The 23,331-nt window shown below is 44.3% G+C and overlaps 2 protein-coding genes across 2 annotated transcripts in view; both read right to left on the minus strand.

Annotated features, from left to right (window-relative positions):
- grin2aa (glutamate receptor, ionotropic, N-methyl D-aspartate 2A, a) overlaps positions 1-2,079 on the minus strand; it is a 171,931-nt gene extending 169,852 nt beyond the window's left edge. The window contains exon 1 of the mRNA XM_078284416.1: positions 1,997-2,079. Coding sequence (XP_078140542.1) covers positions 1,997-2,079 — 83 coding nt within the window. The remainder of the gene's footprint in view (positions 1-1,996) is intronic.
- Positions 2,080-12,733: 10,654 nt separating this feature from the next.
- The window catches only part of cacna1ha (calcium channel, voltage-dependent, T type, alpha 1H subunit a), a 124,018-nt gene continuing 113,420 nt past the window's right edge, over positions 12,734-23,331 (minus strand). Inside the window, exons 35-41 of the mRNA XM_078284696.1 lie at positions 22,009-22,130; positions 21,438-21,596; positions 20,644-20,784; positions 20,185-20,353; positions 16,106-16,263; positions 14,772-15,031; positions 12,734-14,663 (exon numbers count right to left, since the gene is read on the minus strand). Coding sequence (XP_078140822.1) covers positions 13,508-14,663; positions 14,772-15,031; positions 16,106-16,263; positions 20,185-20,353; positions 20,644-20,784; positions 21,438-21,596; positions 22,009-22,130 — 2,165 coding nt within the window. The 3' untranslated portion in view covers positions 12,734-13,507. The remainder of the gene's footprint in view (positions 14,664-14,771; positions 15,032-16,105; positions 16,264-20,184; positions 20,354-20,643; positions 20,785-21,437; positions 21,597-22,008; positions 22,131-23,331) is intronic.

Consider the following 23,331-nt stretch of genomic DNA (forward strand, 5'->3'; position numbering starts at 1 on the left):
CAGAATGGCCGCAAGGGGTGTAACCCTAACAACACACACACACACACACACACCCACACACACACACACACACACACACACACACACACACACATGCACACACACACAAACAGAGGGGGTGTGTGTGTGCATCTCAACCATAAATATGAGAGACAGACAGACATGGAAACAGATGCTTGGATTAGTATCTACAGCACCCCCCCACCCACCCATCCAAACACACACACACACGCACACACACACACACACACACACACACAATCCTGTTTAGCATGGTGAGGTTCTAGCATGGTGAGATGCTGTAATGTGAAGTTATGTATGGAGATCAATTGCTTTCCCTTATATTTCCTGATCTTTTCATTGAGAGTATAAATCAACGTTTCCTGTGGTTTTCCAGATGCAGTAATATGATAAAAGAAATCAATTCTCCATCTCTCTCTCTCTCTCTCTCTCTCTCTCTCTCTCTGTTCCACTCTTTGTCTCTCTCTCATATACTGTGGTGTAACTCTCTCCCTCTCATAGACACACACAGAAAACCTATACAAGTACAGTACTCATCCATGCTTGTACTGTACACACACTCACAGAGCTTCCACTGACACACACACACACACACACGCACACACTGCACATCCTATAGGGACCATTTACCCTTAGGGTGAAGGGTTGAGAGGAAGAGAGAGAGTGAAAGACATGGAGAGAGTTTATCGAGGGAGGGCAAAGAAAGGGATTGGGTTAGAGACAAGAGGAGTGTGTGTGTGAGTGTGTGGAAAAGAGACAGAGAGAAAGAAAGAGAGAGAGAGAGACAGAGAGAGAGAGGGAACAGGATGAATTTAAGTACAGCGAGAGAGGAGAAGATAAGGGACACTTGAGCTTCTCCCGCTCTAATAACATAACACCCGTGAAATGCAGCTTCCTATCTCCTCCTAAGACAGCAAATCGTTGTAAGACAACACAGCTTTGTCTCCCTCTAAAATATAAAATACACCTACAGGTCTCTACCTACACTGTAAACCCTCACATTCCCTTTAAGTCATGCTTGATATCTGCAGTTTGGAGAGGATAAGAACAGGAAGATTGCTGTTCCGAAATAAGATATCCACCATCTGAAAAAGGAGAGAATGATTGATAGCGCAAAATGAAATCAATTTCTAGTGCATTTGTAAGGGATAGTGGCTAAATGATGTCCTCTATTTTAAAATATTAGATGTTGAACTTAATGTATTTTTCCGCCCACAATGGATATATCGAGGAAATGAACTCCTCAAATGGACTGTGAAAATAATCCTGTGCAGACACTCGGAGCTCATTTCCAATCTCATTGCAGTGTAATCATTTGAATTCCAGTGAAAGCGATTGTTAGCCCAGGAAATACTTATTGAGGCTTGCATCCATTAGCTAGTTGAGAATACGGCAGGTATATGGCACACACACCCACGTCTGTCTCGGAGTATTTCGAGTATAAATACCTATCAGCCTCATTAGCTACCGATGGAATAAGATGGTGAGGTGACGAATCACTCAGCTTCCCCAAGCAGTATGCCTCCTTCTTCAGTGGTTGCATTTATAAAAAAGCCTTTTCATGCACTAGAACCAGAACAAAAATAAACTTTTCATTGATTGTAATTATTTAATTAAAAACAACATATTTGAGCAATCTTGTATGAATTGTTCAGTGCAATAGAGGCATAAATGCACTTGACCTGCCTTTTGTGCACCAAGCTCAGTGCACTTATGCCTTTTTTGCGGCAATCTCGATTGAAGGTTCTCACTTACGCCTTTATGTTTTCAGCATTTATTTAAAAAAGTTAAATTATAGTGACCTTATCCTTTTACCATTTGATAGAGCTCATCAAGAGCTTTAAAATGATATATAAAACCCCAAAATGTCACTTACGCCCCTTTTGCGCCAAGCCCTCGCTGTGTGAAGTCAAATTAAGCCTTATGTTTACATTTACATTTTGACATTTTGAGGCATTTGCCTTGGCTATCTCACCCCAAGCAGCTTACAGTGTGTGTGAGCAGGTTCAGGGTCTTGGCAGGACGTATTCGCTGTTGCAGTTTCACAGCCAAAGCCATTCTAGTCCTGACAGTGGTTCCACTGTTGCCGGATTTCCACATTTTTGTCCATTTTGCCCCATGGATGTCAGCACTCAAGAACCTTAGTTCAGTTCACATGTATCCGGCTGTCTTGCTTTTGTAATGCTTTGTTTGCAGAGAAATAGCTGCAGCCAAACCCATTCCAGTCCTGATAGTGGTCCCACTGTTACCGGGTTTCCACATTTTTGTCAAAGAAATTCAATTGCTTTGACATGTGTTTAAAGACCTGGCCTGTACATAGAAATAGGTCTTTCCCGTTTCTGAGTTCCACCTTGTCTTTCCTATCTATGACTTTTTCACATTGTTAGCTAATTCTCCACATCATAACATACACATATTTAATGCCAAATGTATGTATCTTCTTGTATTTTTTGATCAAAATCCTGTTACTTGTACTTCTTGAAAACTGGCCATTTTTAGTAGTTACTTTATGCCGTCCTAATATCATCACACTACAATCCCCCTCTGTCCCTCCAATAATATCAGATACAAGAATGGTAACATGGTGTGGTGGAGCATTGTTGGGTGTTCACTCCCAAAAACCTTTGTTCCTTTTCCTAAGACACCATGGTTGCATCCCGGCTGGAATTTATTCATTTTGAAGAATCAGGAATTTGTGACAGTGCAAGATTATGGACAAAGCAGTTCTGAACTCTTGAGAACTTTTGAACAGTCCCTCCCTGCGTTATGTCCCATCCAAACATCCTGTTTCAACCAGAAATAACGTGAATTTATGCAAGGAAAACACCAGCAAAATGCTGTTTCCTTGAGACTTTAAAGATTATTTATAAGTCTTCTAATTAACTACATAAGACAATGGGATTAGAAAGGAAGGACAGAGAAAAAAAGAGGCGTGACATGACAAAGTTCGTGAGCCGGACCTGCATCCACAAGCAAACGATCTGCGCCCGATTTTGTGATTCTTTATTGATCTCTATAGGTCAACTGTTGTTTCATTTGCCCCCCCTCCACAGGGAAGTCAGAGGTCAGGGTCAGCTACAGAGCAGCATTGGTAGGGATTCAGTTCCCTGTTCAAGGACACTTCAGCAGGGCAGATTCTTGAACCAAGGCCTTCCAGTTGAAGGACGGTCTCCCTACTCCCTACGATGTCCTGCTGTCATTCCGGATGCCTAGAAAACCCAAATATTACTTTATAACTGCTGTCCCAACACCACCTGACAAAGCTGCTTCGCACTGGATCCAAGCAGGTGTTGAAAGAGGAAATATACTACTGCAGAACAGTCGGACGCGGATATCCAATTAAAAGTTGATCGCTGATGTTTCCTGGCAGCGGGTTGTAAAGACGGGAAAACTCGGTTGGCCGACAGCAGAGGGTTACCGGGTGACTGACTCGCTTGAAGGGCAGATAAGTGCGGAGACATATGGAGATGGGTGTGAAGTCTACATGAGCAAAAAAAAACAAGTCTGCCTTTTCAAACCTGGCTTCAAAGAGAGTATTAGCCAAAGAGAGAGATGCTTCTGCAACGGTCACAGGCAAAAATCTGTCTTTGAATGCAGCTTCCGCTTCAATGGCGGCGAGGCAGAGCTGCAAAGACAGATTCCGTCTGTTAATGCATCACATGACAGCACTCCCTGCAGTTAACAAAAAGCAAAAGGCTAATTTAATAAGCAATAAATGAGATTCAGATTTGGAATAGTAAATGCATCAACCAGATAAAAGCTTGGTGCAAAAGGACAGCGGACGTGCTTGTGTCCGGGTTGGGTTTTCTTTCTATGCATCCGTCTTCTTGACCTTTACTTCTCACAGGAACGTATTGCAAGTGACATTGATTCACGGACAAACACACACTTGCAGACACACGTTTACGCACCCAGAAACATTCCCATACCATTTTCTACCTGTATCACTTTTAGGCGGCGCCATCTAGTGTCGCATTGCGCGAACGTAAGCGGCGCGAGCGCAGCACCGAAACGAGGTGTGGGGGGGAGAGACCATGTGAGTTCAGCAGATAAATATAATGCTTTCTATTATTCACACCTGTCCTTCCCCGACCATGAGAACAGATAAAAGCATTCCCAGCCGGTATTTTGCAGTTAGTTCCCAGGGTTAGGGGCTGTTCTTGTCAGTCCAATCGCATCTGTTAGATCAAGCCACGGTTCACCTCGCTTCTTCACAGACGAAAAGAGCAGAGTAGTCTTCCTTGTCTCCGTTGTCAGAACTGACAGTACAATGCATGCAGGGAGAGCAATCTTGTTTCGTTTTCAACGTTTTTCCGTACAAAGTGGGTAAAAATTCATGAGTGTTATCCGTCTCTTTCCCTGACAGCTTTCTTTGAATAATTACTAAACCTGATTTGGGTGGTTTGGGTGGAAGATGGGAGAACGCAGCTTCTGCTTTCAGGTGTACAATCATATTACAGCTGAAATGTGAAGGGGGAGAGGAAGCCTATGTGTTTGAAAGCAAGATTGGAGAAAATACAGAATTATGTAAAGGGTAAGAGCACACACACACACACACACACACACACACACACACACACACACACACACACACACACACAGAGTCTACATGAGGTTTTGGCCACAATGCAGATATTTTATTAAATAGCTAAACACTTCCACCTAGTGGTCATTATCTGAAACTGCACTACAGAGAGCAAAATGGGTTCTGTAGAATAATTCATTTGCCTGCGATGCCAGTCTCCTGAATCCATATATGAAAGTCCTCCTTTAGTGACCTCACCAACAATTTGAAACACTTAAAACATGTCCTGAGAGGAAATTATTGATTTGCAGAACAAAATGGAGGTAGCAAGTGATTCCCCTCCCTCAGCTGCACTTTGTCACAGGCGAACCACGTTTTGATTGGAATTGCAGATAAGCAAGCAATCACTTTTTGAGAGTAACCCATCAACGAGGAGTTAGAGAAAACTGAATGAGGTGTTAAGGTCAAGTGGAAGATGGATTCAAAATGACTTTGTAGCATACTAGCGAGCCTTGCTCATGCATCACTCCCATGAAAGAGATATAATTTCCCTGCTGGTTCAACCTAAAATCAGAAAAAAAAAAAAAAAAGAGAGATATTGAAAGATTTTTGTGATGCCAGTAGGAATGGAATTTAAGTTCCTGCCTTGAAATGAGCGAATATTGAGTTGAATTCTTCACACAAAATCTTCTATTATGTGACTCTCCAGTGCAGCTGCTGTTCCCTGTGATTAAGTGGCACATGAGCTGCAGTTCATCCAGCCATAATTTGAAGCATCTACAATCACAACATCTGTATCCCAGAATGAGAAACTCCATATCATCGCTGTCCAGTGAAAACCTTGTATCCAAAATGTCAAACTTATCAGGAATAAGAAAAACAGCCTTTTTTCAGCCTGACTTCGATGCATTTTTGAGTTTATCTAATTGGTTTTGAAAGGGCTTCATATGACCAAAGGTGGCAGATTTTTCTCAACCCATAGAGAAGCATGGAATCCTTCAGCTGAAGTTAATGCATGAAAATCACCAAGATTGATACAAGGTTTTAACAGGAACACAGCGATATGCAACATAGGCCAAGTTTCCTCTGCACACACATCTTGTTTAACGGCATATCCACAATGAACTGCTTGAACTGCTGTGCTATGCCAATAAGCTTTGAGCATCACCCTGTAATATTGCTACCGTAATTAAAATCAGCCGGCCCATAGCGAATTCTGGCTTGACTAAACAGCGATGCTATCCCTAACCTCTTTCCATATGTCAGCTCTATTAAATCCAAATGATTTACTGCTGCTTTCATCACCAAGTGAATCTTCTCAGACTGCACACTGGCAGTACTGTTTATCACTTTAGTAAATTAAAGGACTAGACCGACTATAGTTTGACCCATTGGTCATCAAAATCATCTCTGTGTCTCTGCTTTGTCCGGTGCGCATGCTAACACTTTAGCATACAGTATGTTAAGTAATCATAGGCGACTAGCGCTACCTTAAAAGTGAGAAAACGAGAACTTATACCAGCTCTGAGGCTTAATTCAGCAATAAATGCACTCTTTGGAACTGCTTACTTTCAATGGCAGAAGATCTCTCTTCCCGCGACTTTGAGCGCAGCTTGTTTTGTTTACACAGGAACTGCAAAGTTAGCCAAACAGCTAAAGTTTTGCACTATTGATTCAAATGGACTTCACTAATGATGAAGATTGAGATTTTGCTTTCAGAAGTTCTGGATTTACAGGCCATAGAATAAAAAACAACAGTTCCAACTTTGGATGAGTAAAAGGGCTATCTTCATACTTTTAGGATAATGCTAGTCGTCTACAATTACTTAACATAGTGTATGCTAAAGCGTTAGCATGCGCACCAGACAGAGCGGTCTACGGTGACACAGAGATGATTTTGGTGCCAATCCTCTCATCACATCTTAGGTAAGGTGACCATTGAGTCCAAACTCCCAAAAAGTCAGTGACGTCCTTTAAGTCACCAACTTCTTTTATCTGCACAAATGATGTATCTCTCATCAGTTGCCCTGGGTTTCCAAACCCATCCAGTCCCGATCTCTCCTGTCTGTCATTGATGGATTTTGTCCCCTGATCTCCCTCACTGCATCAGCGCGGGACATCTTGTTCCCTGCTCTTATCTTCTGCACCTCAGTATCTTTGTTTCAACACTTTACATCTCCTGTAAGGCTACACTGTGACCTGCAACACATTGGTTGCACCCCTCTTCCACACTTCCCAATGATCATTATCCAGTCCAAACCTCTGGCAGTTGTGGCACCTCACTGTCTTTTGTACCTACATTCTCACATGATAACCCAAATAAACTGTCTATGGGAGTCTCACTTTCCATTTTTCATTGGTAGTCTCTCTCTCCTCCATCTGGATTTGTCCCTGGCTCTGTTGTGTCAGCGCTCACTGGAACCGCTGTGATTACTGCCTCTCTTCTCCTTTTCTTGCTTCTTGCCTTTGCAAAAAACAGCTGCCGCCCCGCACCCTCCCACGTTCCTCATTTGGAGCGCTTTGTCCCGTTGTTCCACATCGACACGACAGAGCAACAAATTCTCCATTCTTCATCACTTCAGCGAACAGTGTGTCCCCGAGCAAACTGTTTAAAGAGTCCGTTAGCGTCGAGGGATTAGCTTTGCCAACGCCGCCCTCCTCTTTAAACCTCAAAGTGACATTGTAGTCCTCTTAGACCTGCTTGACACATTTATTTCCCTCCTCCGTCTCTGCTATGCCTGATCTGTCTCCCTCATTGTTTGCCAATTTATTTGATGTCTTGCATTTTCCCATCTTCCTTTTTCCATATTGCTGTCAATATCTTCCCATCTTCTTTTCAAGTCTGCCTCATCTGCCACATTTAGTTTCATCATCAGAGTGTCAGCCTCTCTCTCTGCTGCAGTTCGGCTTTCACATTTGCGTTGGTGTTGGGCTGAGGTCAGCACTTCTGAGCTCCTATCATCTTTATCTTCCCAGCAATGTCTACTTTAGCAACATCAATGCTTTAGCTCACTGGTTTTCTTCTTCAGATGACGAAACTTCTTATCAGCATCTCCTTCCTGCCTTCCTCCTCTTCTGACAGAGGATCTCTTACTGTTGTTCAATCTCACTATCCACAATCTGTTTCTTTAGAGAGAATAATAATCACAAAATGAATCAGTGATGTGTTTGATCTAAACTTGAGAGCCACCCAAAACATTTAAAACAGAAAGTTATGCCTCCTAAACATTCGTTAGGAGGCATTTGGGCACAATATCATATTTCAAAACCGATAGATGCTACAAATATATTTCTCATATCTTTGATCCTGTCTATCTTGCCAGCATCGACTGCCGGTATGTGTACCCCTTGTCCCTTTAGCCTTTTGACCCTCCGTACGCAGAACTGACCAGACCAGAAAGCTAAAGTAAAGTCATGGAGAAAAGCCAGGGATGCTCAACTGGCAATTTACAGCCTGAGTGCCCTTAAGGACAGGAATTTATTTCCCATCCTACGAGAATGGAAGTTTTAAGGCTGCAGCTGGCTGATAAATGTGTGTGTGACTGAGTCATCCGAACAGCAGAGCCAAAACAACATGAAGCCACTGCAAAATAGCTCCAAATGACAAAATGACACAGACAGATGCTTTTCCAAAACTCTTAAAGGAACACACCACATTTTTGAGAGATTTGGCCATTCAGTGCTCCATGCTAACACTTTAGCATACACTATGTTGAGTGATAGTAGGCTACGGTGACCAGACGTCCCGGTTTGTCCAGGATTGTCCCGGTTTCAAGATGGGTGTCCCGAGTCCCGACAAATATCTATAAAACACTAAAATGTCCCAGTTTTCAGCATTCACTACCAAATTGTCCTGGTTTTCACCACAATTAAAATAATAATAATAGTATTATACTTGTTTTCAGCGCTTACATAGACGTTTATCATGTTCTGTCCCGCTCATGATTACCTAACCCAATCAAAAAACATAAACAATACACCACGCGTCTGAATGTTTTGGTGGATTTTTGGAGACAAAACATCATTTTTCGTTTGCTGAGGCGCTGTCCATGGTGTTGAAAGGTGCAGTCACTAGGTGTGCTAAGCGCTGAAATAATTGTCCCCCATCCTGATGAAAACGCCTATGGTGCGTGCATAAGCGCATACATGTGCGCGTGCATGAACGTGCGGTACACTTAAGGGTCCCGGTTTGGGGGTTTGAAAATGTGGTCACCCTATAGTAGGCTCCATGCTAACACTTTAGCATACACTATGTTGAGTGATAATAGGCTCCATACTAACACTTTAGCATACTCTGTTGAGTGATAGCAGGTGACTGTTCTTGTGCTGTCTGTATTGCTTAAATGAAAGGACACACACACACACACACACAGAGACAGGTGATACATGTGATACATTGTACAGACACACATGTACACTACACACACTCATACATGGACACAGGAATATAAACACACACCCACCCACACACAGATATACAAACAAAAATAAGGACACAGGCACTGATACAGTACACACACACACACACACACACACACACACACACACGTACAACACAAATACATGGACACAGGAACGGAAACAGACGAAAACACACACACATACATATGGCATGAATTGACACCGTCAAAAAAAGAAACACAGCAGGCAACTTGTGTCAGGAATAAAAAAAGTTTTTATCTTTTTAATTGACAGGGAACATCCTCCAGGACAACGGTTGATCATCACACAATAATCAGCAACGATACAATGTAGAAAGTCCTACTGTGTGTCGAGCCTTTAAACACCTCCCCCATGCCCCCCCCCCAACCCCCCCCCCCCCCTTCTCCCTCTGTGATGCGGGCTAATGGAAGGGCCGGGGGTATTATTGCAGACAAAGTTGGCTCTCCTCTGACAGACAGAACACACCTCCTCCCCTCCTTTATAAGGCTTGGGGGGGAGGAGGGGGGGGATGCCTGGGCCAATCACCGAAGGGTTAAAAAAAAGAAAATAGAACAACAACAACAATACAAGGCTTCCCGATTTCATCAAAGTCGAGTTCCCGTCACAGTTTTTTTTAAACTTCCCGGTGTTGTTGATGTTGTACCTCGAAAAACGCGACATCACTTTATCGTTAACTGTCCCCGATCCCGTCCTTTACAACACATGAGGACCGAGGCTACTCCGAGATAAAATATACATCAGTTAATTGAGTTTCACCTTCGCCGGAGAGTTCTACCGTGTTTAGAGTATCAGGAGGAAAAGTCAGCGCGCAAAAAAAAAAACGTCTGACCTCAACTTTAAATAATGTCGGTTCTGAGCAAAATAGAGCCAACTAGGTTTTTTTGTTGTTTTTTCTCTCGCTATAAAACTGTATGAAGAGGAGCACCGCCCTCACACAGCAGCACACCACCCGGTATTGCATTGGACAATAAAGAATCGGGTCATTGAATCAGTATTGTATCAGATACCAATCAATCTGAGCCCAGTGCAATTAGGTAGTCAATCTACAAATGGAAACATCTGAAAATGCAAATATCAAAAAATCTCCAAAACACCCAGATGATTCTCTTCCAAAAGATTTCTGTTTTTTTTTTCTTTTTTCTCATCAGAACATGCAATAGTCAAAACTGTTTCCTCGAAAAAAACCGGAGGATTTAAATACGGCGATCCAAAGATCTGTGAATCGTAAGAACTATTATGCTTTCACTCTACCAAATTGTATCGATTAATATGGCGATAATGCTGTAGAATCAGGGTCGTCTGCGCTAAGTCAAATAAGAATGAGACGGGGGCGATATTCGGACTACTCTAAACCCCCCCCATTACTCTCATTGTGTGCAGGAAGAGGACATGAAGCAGAACATAGTGGTTGTACAATAACAAGTATGTTCAAGCACATATAGAAATAAAAAAAATAAACAAACAAGAGGGATGGCCAACTGTGCCGTGTTCAGGAGGGAGCAAAACGCTGAAAACACTTCAGAATGCAACATCAGATATACGCTTCTGTGTGAACTCTGCAAGACTGGAAGAAGAGCTGCGTTTTTATTCATCAGCATCATCGCTTTCTTTTAAGTTCATTTCCCAGACCTTTATATCCAGTTTTTGCGAGTCGCCCAGCCTTTTTCCACCTGATTTTGTCTTTTTTTTGTGTGTTCACTTCCATCCGAACGCTCAACAAAAAGCATTATGCGCTGCCGAACGTGGCTCTAAGGATGTCGGCCGATTGGGAGGCGCCGCTTCCGGACCAAAAGGTCAAAGGTCAAAGGTCAAAATCAGGCGTTTCTTCCTAACATACAATAGTGGAAACAGTCTACAGATCTCGTCAAAGCTCCTCGACGAGATCAAAAAAGGGTAGAAAAGGAGAAACAGGCAATGTCTCTCTAGCAATAAATAACATTATATAGATATTTTTTCTCGTATATTTTTTATGTCCTCTACTGTACATGCATACTGCTTGGGAAAGGAAAAAGCTGATGTGTGTTTAAGGTGTGAGACTCTACAGGGGGATTCTTCTTTATGTATCTGCACAACAGGCCTCCCTCTCCTTTTCAGCGCTTGTTACGTTACAAAGTTTCCCAAATCATCTGTGTGACCCAGTTATCGATCGACTACCGCGCTCTGGTTTTCCGTCAGAACAGCGAGCAGTTCGCGCGCGTCACTCGGCAAAATAAAGACGCCGTCCCAGCCAGCTGCCTTTGAAAGTGGGCCAGTACCGAATAGCCGACAAGCGCGCCGCTCGTGCACCTTCGGCAAAAAACCAGACTGCGCACGAAATAGAACGGAAATGCGTACTGCAACTGTGCCAGAATGGGTATGGCTAAGTAAAAAAAGACACATTTGCTTTTTGTCATACCTTTAGGGGTTACATGATTAGAATTATGGAGAGGATCGCCAGGTGCATGGACAATTTCTATGTGAATGTGAGAGGTTTAATGGGTCGTGTGTTGGTTCTGATTGCGGTATAAAGGCTGAAAAGGGGGGATTTCTGAAAGAGTGAGAGGAGTTGAGAATGGCTTATCGCGTACTCAGCAGAAATGCACGTCACCGTCCTGCTTACAGTAATACCACACACCGGGCGGGCCAGAGCCATAGAAAAATCTACAGTACCTAACACTGCTACCGGCCACCCCCGCCCCATTTGTACCTACAGTAGCATGAACACTACGGATAGAAATACTCTGAATCATCATATAAAAATGGGTTTATATCATATATAGTAGTTCTACAGTATGTACGAACACAAGAGTGTGGTTGTTATTTTATGTAGTGTGGATTGTTACTATATGTCCACATATCGTATAGGTATTATTGCACTCTGGCTACACATATTTAGTTAGTTAGTTAGTTTGGTTGTCTTTAGATGTACAGAAACACTAAGTGGTCTCAGAGCCGATGCAGCTTGAAAAAAACAGCTCTAAAAGGGAGGCTCAGTGATGGGGTGTCACAAATTTTGGATTTTTGAGATTTGGCTGCCTTCTTTTTTAATCAGTCTATCTGATTAAATAAAGAAATAAATAGTTTGATATAGCTTTTGATGGATATGTTTTTGTTTTAACTGCCAAATGCTAGTTTTCTACTTTGTAATATCTTGATATGGCGAGAACAAAATCACCATGGAGTCGAAAAATCAATTTTTCAAGCTTTTGTAATCATGGCTAGTGATTTGAAATTGAGGAGAGGCGACGCACGTTTGGCCAAAAGTCTCAACAGGTTTGCCTTGACAACTTCATTGACACGTAATCCCATTGCAAACAAAGTCCCTTTCACAAGTTTATCTCCTCATGTGGAGCGATCGATCCTTCACTGTCTGTAGAGACTCCGGTGTGGAAAAAAAAAACACCTTAAAGTGAATTTAGCTTGCGTCACTGAGCCCGCTTCTTAAGACTGTTACTGAGACACCGGATACACAGAAATCTGAGACGAAGCTACGGAAAAACATATCGCACTCCTCTTACTCTTCCTCCTCTTCCTCATCATAGAAAAATAAAATGCCACTCCTCCTCCTCAGCCGGCCCGTTAAGAGGAGGGCCGGTCCCCTTCTCTGCGCTCTCGCTTTTTGAAAAGAAACGTACATTCACAAGAGGACAACAGAGGAAAAAAACAAGCAACTTGAAATTCAAATTCGGTTGTGTGCAAAAAACATTATAGATCTCTATAAAAATATGTGCATATGGATAGAGCTATTTTTAATCTCACCAAATACAATATTTCCTTTATTTACACTGCATGGAGATACACAGATAAACGTACACTACAGCTCTGCCCTGCTCCCCTTCTCTGTCTGTGCAGGCATAAGAATAACATGGAGTAACATGGTCGACGTCCATGACAACGGAGATCTGACTGTAACTCACACGTGGGAAAACACACACACACACGCGCGCGCACACACACGCGCGCGCGCACCACACACACTTCTGCTCTGATCAATGTGATCGAGGAGCAGAGGAAGGGCAAGCAGAGCTCCTGTAGAAAACCTGAAGTTGCATATCCCACAATTCCCCCCCCCAACGCTCGCATCTCACAGACCGCTTTCTGTCAGGGTCAAAAGGTCGTCAGCCAGACGCTGCTTCCTGATTGGCTCGCGTGGTTGGGGACAGAGTGTCAAAAATACTTTGGCTACGGAGTTAGGTGGCTTTAGTCCCGGTGTGTTGTTAGTGTCCCGAACACACCATGTACAGTGGGTACAGTTTCACTGGTACAGCTGGACTGGATCTGTTGTCCATCTACCTGGGTTTAGGAATCCACTGTCCACTTATTGAGGACCGGATTGTACCAGCGTCTCTCTGGAAAGAATAAGTCTCTCTTCATTATGCATCAAAAATCAATCTCTCCCAGTATCCCTCTGTTAAACTTTTCTTTCTCTCATTTTCCTCCCATCACCAGTCTCTGTCGAGGTCAGGCCACACCCCCTCTAGACCAGGTTCAGGGCGTTTTTGACCAATTATTTCACTTCCTCAAGGCAACGCTCCACTTTCATTGGGCAGTCCTGCGGTTCTTTGCGCTGAATCCCGCCCCGCCTTCCAGTCTGTTGTCAAAAGGGGAAGGGCAAGAGGCCGGATCAGCGTCTGATAGGCCGGCTGATAGGCCGCTCATGTATCTGGATTCCGGTTGGTCGAAGGTGAACTGGGGGAGGGGCATGTAGTCGCCAGCGAGGGAGGAGTGCCTCGCAGCGGGGGAGAGGGTGTGCGTTGGTGGGAAGGGCATGGCGTTCGGGAGAATGGGCGCGTGAGGCTGGATGAAGATGTTTGGACTGATGGGGATGTGCGGGTGCGTGGGTGTGTGCGTGTGAGTGGGCGTCGGCGTGCGCTGCGGGGCGTACGTCGGAGTGTGTGTCGGCGTGAGCGCCTGCGTGGGCGTCAGCGTGCGGGTCGGCGAGTGCGTCCGCAGGGGCGCGTGGATAGGCGTGAGCGCGAGCGTATCCACCGCGATGTCCGGCGCGTGCGTGTGCGGGGTTAGATCGTAGGACGGCGTCCTGCGTCTCAGCATCATGCTGCAGTCAGCCAGCTCCGGAGGCGAGGGCATTTGGGGGCGCTCTCTCTCCGGCGGCGGGTGGATGGATATACAGGGAGGACTCATCTTCTTCTTCCGGTGGCCGCCCCCGACTGACTGCACCCTCATCGGGAACGCCCGGACCCCCTTCTCCGACCAGAGCGCCGCCTCTCCAAATCCCTGCTCGTCCCTGGCGGCGACCGCCTGGGGGAGGCAGATCTCGATGGAGTGGCGCCGCTGGTCGTCGGGGGAAAAGTGCGATGACGGTGGCTTGTCCAGGAAGCCCTGGTTGTCCACGCTGAAGCCCTTCCTGAAGTCGCGGTCCTTCAGCCCCGCCCCCAGCAGACTGAGCGCACTCCTCATGGAAGCAGGGGGCAGCGGGGGAGGAGGAGGAGGAAGAGCACAGGAGGTGGAGGAGGAGGCGTCGAGGGAGTGCGGGGAGGCGTAGGGGGAGAGGGAGTGGCTGCGGCCGGCCTTCCCTCGGCCCTCCTGCCCTCCCTCCTCCGGAGCTCTCCACCAGTGGCGGGCGGAGGCGGTGATGTGGTACACCTCCTCGTCCGCCGGGTCACCGAGCGAGGCGGGAGAGTGGGGTCTGGGTCTCCGCAGGCTGGCCGGGCGCGGGGGCAGACGAGGGGAGGGAATGGGAGGGAGGAGGGAGGGAGAGGAGGGAGGGGGAGGGAGAGGAGAAGGGGGGAGGGAGAGGAGAGGAAGAGGGGACGGGGAAGGCGGTAAGCGAGGCAGAGGGGAGGGGGGAGGGAGAGGGAAGGCGGAGGGGGAGGAGCGAGGGAGAGGAAGGGCCGAAGGGGAGGAGGGGGGAGGAGGGAGGGGGGACGGGGACGAGGGCCGGCGAGAGAGGGCGGAGGGGGAGGAGGGGGGAGGAGGGAGGGGCGAGGCGGAGGAGGGGCGAGGGCTGAGGGGGGGAGGGGTGGAGGGAGGCAGGTGGAGCGGGTCGCACCTCTCCTGCTGCTCACAACTCTGCGACTCCACAGAATCCAGTTTAACTGCCACCTGCAACACGCACACACGCACACACACACACACCATCATCAGCATATCATCAAATCTGAACGGAGCTTAATTTAAATCTTAACATAAACATACAGAGGGTCACATAAAATTTAGCAGTTAATTGCATTCTGCCGTGCAAAATCACCCATTAATTCTACAACTAATTTTTATGAATAATCCCAATAGTAAATTATGAACCTTTGTTTGTTGACATTCAATCTACACATACATGTAAGTAAGGGGGTTGTGTGTGTGTGTATGTGTGTGTGTCTGTCTGTGCTGGGTTAAGCGATTAGACAAATACATCAGGGTCCGGGAATTCTGTTGCGATTTTTTGTATATTACAGGACAATCAAATGGGGAAGCATACAGAGGGACAAAAATATACTCAAGTTGATTGAAAATGTATTTAAAGCCTGCACAGAAGGCAGCCTTAACAGAGATTTCACAGAGCCTTCCTCAGGGTGCGCTGGTTTAGTCACATTTGACTGCTTCCGCCACCTGATACTTGTTCCTCAGTTCTTTTCTTGTATGCGAAGGCTTATACCATAATTACCTCCGCCAAGGAGGTTATGTTTTCGGTGCCGTTTGTTTGTTTGTTTGTTTGTTTGTTTGTTTGTCTGTCTGTTTGTCTGTTAGCAGGATTACGGAAAAACTACTGGCCCGATTTTCATGAAACTTCGTGGAAGGGTGTAGCATGGGCCAAGGAAGAACCCATTAAATTTTGGAGTGGATTCGGGTCCGACTCACGAACAAGCAATAATAGCACGAACCTTGGCGGAGGTCTGCGCTCTCCGAGTGCAATTCTAGTTTAATATGTAAAAATATCCCTTCCTTGTGTATTTAAAAGTTACTTTTCAATTCAAGTCATCACACATACAGCCCGAACACAGTTGAACTCTGGTCATGGGCCATTGTCCAGACCAAAAAATGGGTGCTGGTCCCACCCAGATTGGACAAATAAATCAGGGATCATCTAATTGACAGGTTGATGTAGCCTACACCATCACCTAAGCCTAGTCTGTGCATGTGTGTGTGTAAGTGTGTGTGCAGCTGTGAACAGGGGTCTCTCACCTGTCTGCGCAGGGCCCGTGGGGAGGGGCTAGGCCTGGGCGGGGCGATGCGGGGCAGGGTGAGGGAGGGAGGAGGCCGGGGGTGAGCGGGCGAGACGCCCGGGACCTGCAGCAGAGCGCGACTCTCACACGGCTGGGAGTGGACCGATGTCACCGAGCCTGGAGGCGCAGATGGAGACACGCTTTATACAAACACACGCCGCGTCGTGCACGCTCCATACAAACACATGCGTTTGTGCAGAAAACACATGCATCGTCGGGCATAGCCACGCACACACACACACATACACACGGGCTCACACACAGAATTTCCTCTTTCCTCAGAATAATGTGAAATTATTATGACTTAAATTTGGGCAAGGGTTTTAAAAAATAATTAAAACAATCGAGACAGTGGTAACACTTTATCTTGACAGAACATTTTGGATTTGAGCAACAAGAAGTACCAAGTGATCATTCAATGAATGTTCTTTTTTGGAGTACATTCAGAATTGCTTCAAATCTTCTATCAGAATAAAGTGTTATCTGAATGGTTAACCATTAGTAAATAGTTTGCTCATCAGAACAGAAGTTTTACCAGCAAAGTAGCAGCACAACAGTGTCTCAATATCAGGGTTAGAGTTGTAGGGCCAGTTTGCTAGATATGGTTATTCTGCATCAGATCCTGGTTACACTTAACACTTCCTGGATTTTATTTGCAACAAAATCCAGACATGGATCAAATTGTAACACCAATTATTCTTAGTGTTTGTGTTGGATTGGTGAGTTTGACATACAGGACAATGCAATGAATGCTAGAAAGTTATAGAAAGTTGGTATATTTTTCTGTAATTACCAACTTATCTGAATCATCCTAATGGAAACCACCAATCTGGCACACCAAGTAAGACAAAACAAACACTACAATAACAACTCAGGCATTTAGCTGAACCTATTTTTATTTGGAATAAATCATTGAGTGAGCAGGTCAGAGTTAAGCATCTTGCTTGTCAAGCACACTTCAACACAACACATGGCTGCTGATGGACATACAGTGGCTGCTGCAGGGATTGAACCTCCAATCTCTTAGTTACGTTACAATAAAAATGATTCTATCCAATTTTTAAGGCCTGGTTTGGAGGTGACCCATATTCTCCGTAATCAGAATACAATCCAGCCACAATACACACATCAGCAATGTAAAGAGATGAGGGGGCAGAAACTCGAGACCCGTAGTGTACATTTGAGTCTGAAGTGTGAACGCACAGCAATGTGGTCTCATAACATCAGATGTTTATGATCCCAGTTCAAATATTGCAGTGAAATTACAAGTGTAACCAGCGTCTTGGTCATTCTGCCCGCACATGTCCAGTAAACCATCCCAGTGAGTTTCAGAAGTTATAGAAGAGTAAGATGTTAGAGACGTTGCAGCAAAGTTATAGTTAGATCCTTAAAAAGTTCTATTTGGGTTGGTACTGTCAGGCCAAGCTGAAAAGTCAGTTGATTATAAACCTAACACTCTTTCTTAACAATAACCTCTGTAGAGAAGTATTACACAATTTCAATCAGGAAGACTACCTAAATCATTCATTGGCAAACACTCTTCCCTTTTTTCCAGAGAACCAATCAGAGTTAGCCGTCACTTCCCTCTCTTTTTCAGATAGCCAATCGTCTAAGTGACGGGAGTATAAACCTGTCACCTATAATGCTATCTCGCTACTCACAGATCTATGCTGTATGCTGCTGTCATTCCAGTCGCTGTGCTTTCTTTCGTCCCTCCTCCACCCATCACCACCAATGTCCAGGCTCCAGAGGAACTCCCCAGGGGGACATCCTAATTCCTACGTCCATCCTAACTACTCCTAACTTCACAAATGGGAGGAGTTCCTCCATGGAGCTTACGCCAAAGCTTCCATCATGTTTCATGTCATGAATAAAGTTTTTCATTTGAGGATTCATCCTAGTCTCTCCTGATTGAAATGCCTAACCCTAATCTTAAAAGGATACAAGGAAACAATATACGATATACTGTAGTTGTGATCGTTAACTTTTTACTATACACTGTTTTCTGACTTTGCAGCTTGGCCATGAAGTTAGCCACCAGTTCTAGTTCATTAGTCAGCCATTCCAGAGCTGAGTGGATGAGCCTGTGTGAACCCTGCAGAGGTTCACAGCTGACAGCTCATCCACTACAGTCAGTCAGTACCTTGGGACAGAGCTGGGCCTGTCCACAGCCTGGCCACAACATGCCATTAGAATCTGACTGTAGATAAAACAACGCTCGTCAGTACTTAGTGTAGTTCTCAGCAGCTTTATTCTTCTGCTTCTACTTCATCTGCGTAAAAGACCCAAGCCGGAATTGGAGAGAAAGGCACCAGTGATGTAATGTAATGTGTAACATTGTAGGGAAATTCTCTTTTTTACACTGTGTGATTTACAGTCATTTATTCCAGTGCAAACTACATTGTCCTCGTGTATTTCCATTCAAATGCTACTTGTCCCAGTATTGTTGCTGGAAAGTGATACGCAATTAACACTGATAACACTGTTAAAATGCACATGGCGTCGGACTTGATTGCTGAGCACATCTCTCAGCTGTGTGATGGAGTTAATGATAATGCAACTTTGAATTATGCATCTGCCAACACGCTGTATGCATCAAAAAACAGTCTAGGTGTGTCTGAAGAAAACATAGAGGTGAAGGAGAAACTTTCCTCCACAGTTGACGCCCCTGTGTTGTGTTTATTTCATTGGACTGAAGACAGTTGTTATTGAGCTTTTCATATAAGGCCTAACAGTAACTGACAGTTAAATGTGAGTTTTAAATATAATTTGAAGCACTTTAAGGTGCACTAAGTAAGGCTTTTACTGCCCCATAGCACATAATGACTATAATGTATTTGCCGGGGTTTGATAGGGTCACTGATCAATACCAATGACTCAACAAAAAACTCCCTGTTCACTCTGTTTTGGAAACACCCCTCCCCTTATATTTTCAACTGCTCAGAGATGGAGGATGGTGCTTACTGAGCAACGACTGGCATCACAACATATTTCGTTCTCAAGTAGAAAAAGCAAATGAGTAATATTTCCATTGGATCTCTGCTGTAATTAGTCAGCGTTCTTGTCTTATTGTGAAATTGTGACTATTATATTTCTGTCCATTACAAGCTACCATAAACTGTGTCAGAGACCTGTTGATGTTCTTACAATTCCTTGGTCGCCAGTCATAAATTACTTAATGCCCCTTTAATGGCTGGTGTGTATGTATATTGTTTAAGCAATATTGATGCAAACTTGACCAGAGAGATGTAAAAGTTTGCAAAAATATTATTTTCCATCAGTAAGTTATATCCTTAAGTGATCTACAGTATCTTGACATATTTGATATGCTCCAAAAATTCCGGATTGGGGCTTTAATAGCTATGGAAACCTTATTCATCTCTAATGTCTTAACATTACACATTTGTCTCTCAGGTAGTTAATACACTAAGATGTAAGACTCATTTACAATTCTAAAGTCAAGCTATTCCAGTGAGACTCCTTATATATCCATACTGACCAAATATTACTTACAGTATTTTGTAAGAGTTGAAACCTCAGTCCTTTTTTAACAGATTTATAGGGTTCGTTTGAATTAATGTATTTCTCATTAGACAGCTTTGCTTGTAAGCATGTTGGTTAGTTTGATGCTAGAAAAATGCATGCATCATGGACCAATGTCAGTCAATTTTTTTTATTGAATATGAGTAGTATGAGTCGCAGGTCTTAGGTGTCAGGTGTCAATCTTTGCTCCAAAGTGTGTGTTATCATGATGTCAGTGTCTGTCTGATATAAATGTAATCAAAACAGAGAGAACCAAAACACTGTGCCAAAAGCATTCAGTTCAAGGGGGCAGTGCAACACATGAAAGACTTAATATATAATAATCACTTGTCTCTTTATTGTCTTGCACTCTCCCCTTGCACTGAATGTGAGGTCCTGTATCATATGTCCCTACACTAATGTCACCAGGACAAACTCCTGTCCATTGATTTTACCAGGCATATAAAGTGATTCTGATCTGATATCTTTTATTTTAAAACCTGAAGAGATAAATACCTGAGTGCTGGTGCTGGGGACTGAGGTCCACCTCCTCCAGAGGGTAGGGGGCGCTGGCGGGCCGCACGGGTCGGAACATGTAGCTGTCATTAGGCAGAGAGTGCATCCTGGATACGGACATCTTCCTCGGCGACAGCAGGTCCTGGTCGCCGTACTGCACCTCTTCCTCCTGCAGGGGGAGACAGAGACCGCACAGTTCTGACACTGACTGGGGCTGCATCATACTCTTTGTTAGAGGATCCTAAACTTTTTCAACACAGGACCAACATTGTGCACATTGATTGTGTTCCATGGACAGGCATATTAAAGCATTGTTGTGAAAGGACCCATGTATTGGATGATAGTTAATATATTTCCTTTCCTTTGTAAATGGAAGCAGCTGACTGACCCTAGGCAAGTTTAATCTATGAGATTCATCCCAGATTGCTTGATGAACAAGGTAACCCCCGCTCCCCCTACCTGTCCAGGTGAGTGTGGGCGTGGTCCAACATAGGTCCCGCCCACTGAGCTGTTGTTGGAGGCGATGCTTAGCCTGCGGTGCCTCTCCATCTCCATCTCCAGGGCGATCTCCGCATCCATCTCTGCATCCTCTTTAGCCTCCTACAAAGGTAGAAGCACTTGTATTTAGAGGCTACACTTCACAGTAAATTAAATAATAGTGTCAAAATTAAAATGATTTCTGCAAAAATGCGACCTGTTATCACAATGCTCCAGTACAAACCTTTGACAATGAATAACCTCAGTATCTGTGTGTGTGCATGTGTTGTGTCTTTATACCAGAGGATGTGCACACATACTTGTGTCCACATATATATACACTTACAGAGTGTAAGTGTATGTGTTTACTGAGTGTGTGTAAGTTTGTATGCATCTGTGCACTTCTATTTGCCTGTCAAGTGGCCAGTGCATATAGGTCCTGGGAGAGATAGTCCCTCTATTGCCCTCTACTGGCTGGCTGCAGAATAACTTGAAACTCCACCCAGCTACACAGTATATAAGTCAGTGCAACCAAGGCTCAATCTTTCATGTAGAAATGTAAAGTCAATAATTTTTTTCTACAAAAAGTTACAGTTGCAATAGCATTTCTTCTCATTTCTTCTTCTTATGTCTCCCTTTATGGTGATTTCTATTAACATTGTGCCATTAGGAAAATAGTTGCCTGAATTTCAGTGCATGTAAGGGGGTGTGTCTGCAAAGAACATGTCCAAAACACATGTTGGTGCGGAGAAAACCCAGTTCCCGGGGTTCAATACCTTGTTGCTCTCCTCCAGATGCTTCATCAGTACGGCCACCACCACATTGACCAGCACGAACTGGGCCATGAGCACGAAGGTGACAAAGTAGATCGGAGAGACCAGGGGCAGGTAGGTGAGACAGTGACGGTCCTCCGGACGACACTCCCGCAACGTGTCCTGCAGAGAGACAGGGACAGAGAGAGAGGGTCAAGAAGAGAGAGAGAAAGGGAATAAGAGTGACATAGAGAGTGAGAGCAGACGGAGAAATGGACAGAGTGGTACAGAGAGGGAGAGAGAGAGAGACAGATTTATCCTTTGCAATAGTTGGACATGCAGATATGTAGTTTGTCATTTTGTTGTGTTTAATGTGTTTTTATCATGTGTTTTTACTCCGTGTTTCCATTGTCCACCCTGTCTGCAATTTGAATTGAAAAATAATTAACTGAGATACAAGGCTGTGTGCAAGGAATTTAATTATTATGCTGTAATTGATTGGCTTTGGAGGTAACTGCTTTCTCAGTGGTTAGGGGATAACCTGTGTCATTTTGTCTGCGTGTGTGTGTGTGTTAGTGCGTGTGTGTCCGCATACTTTCATGATCCCGTTCCAGTTGTCTCCGGTGGAAACGCGAAACAGCGTGAGGAAGGCCATCCCGAAATTCTCGAAGGTAGCGTGGCGACTCAGACCCTCGCATGGGTTGTTCTCATTGCACTCTATAATGGGCACACATGCACACACGCACACACACACACACACACACACACACACACACACATTAAAATCATTCCACTGTAGACTTGTTAAAAAGAAAAACAAAATAAAAATGAGAATAAGGGATTGTTTGCTTGGATGGAGTGATGTAGTATGGTATATGGCATGTACAGTATATGATGTAGTATGGTATATGGCATGTACAGTATATGATGTAGTATGGTATATGGCATGTACAGTATATGATGTAGTATGGTATATGGCATGTACAGTATATGATGTAGTATGGTATATGGTATGTACAGTATATGATGTAGTATGGTATATGGCATGTACAGTATATGATGTAGTATGGTATATGGCATGTACAGTATATGATGTAGTATGGTATATGGTATGTATTATGGTATATGACATGTATATGATATGGCACGTAAAGCCCTTTGAGACATGCTTGTGATAAAGGGCTGAATAAATAAAACTTGGCTTGAGTGTCAAATGCCTCTCTTTCTGAAAGCCCCAAAGGTTCTAATCTTGCGATATACACACACACACACACACACACACACACACACACTAACTAAGCAGTGTGTCCCTATAGGCATGGCAGAGGAGAACGGAGCAGATAACAGTGTTGCAGAGGACAGGGGGAAGTCTCGATCAGTCGCGGGGTCGATGTGACAGCGGGCCCTCAGGAGCCTGTTTACCGTATCATCACCGCCACCAGAAGACGTCTTCCTCAGTTTCTAACACAAGGTCGACTTAACAGGCAGCCAGGGAGGAACGAGACAGTCCTCGGGGGTATTCTAAGCATCTTGCTGCCTATCCCAAGTATCAGGATGGAGAATCCTCACATAGCACAGGGGGAACTTAACAGGTCATATTCCCTTTATAATATATAACTAGGGATGTATTTATCTATGTAATGATGTATGTATTTATTTACTGTACGTATGAAACAGTGGTATAGTGGTAAGCATAGCTACGCTCCAAGCAGCTGACCCAGGTTCATTTCTCAACCATCACAGTGTCTTTTACCAAATTCCCCACAGGGATCATTAAATCTTATCTTGTCTTACGTATATATGTATTTCTATAGATGTCTGTCAATCTATATGTCTATCATGAAAAGTTATATAAAGCCTATGTTGCCAATTATACATCACTGCATAAGTCTGACTGTTTTTTGAGAACTGTGAGGTA

Source organism: Centroberyx gerrardi, chromosome 7, assembly GCF_048128805.1.
Source record: "Centroberyx gerrardi isolate f3 chromosome 7, fCenGer3.hap1.cur.20231027, whole genome shotgun sequence".
In the NCBI taxonomy this organism is placed as follows: domain Eukaryota; kingdom Metazoa; phylum Chordata; class Actinopteri; order Beryciformes; family Berycidae; genus Centroberyx; species Centroberyx gerrardi.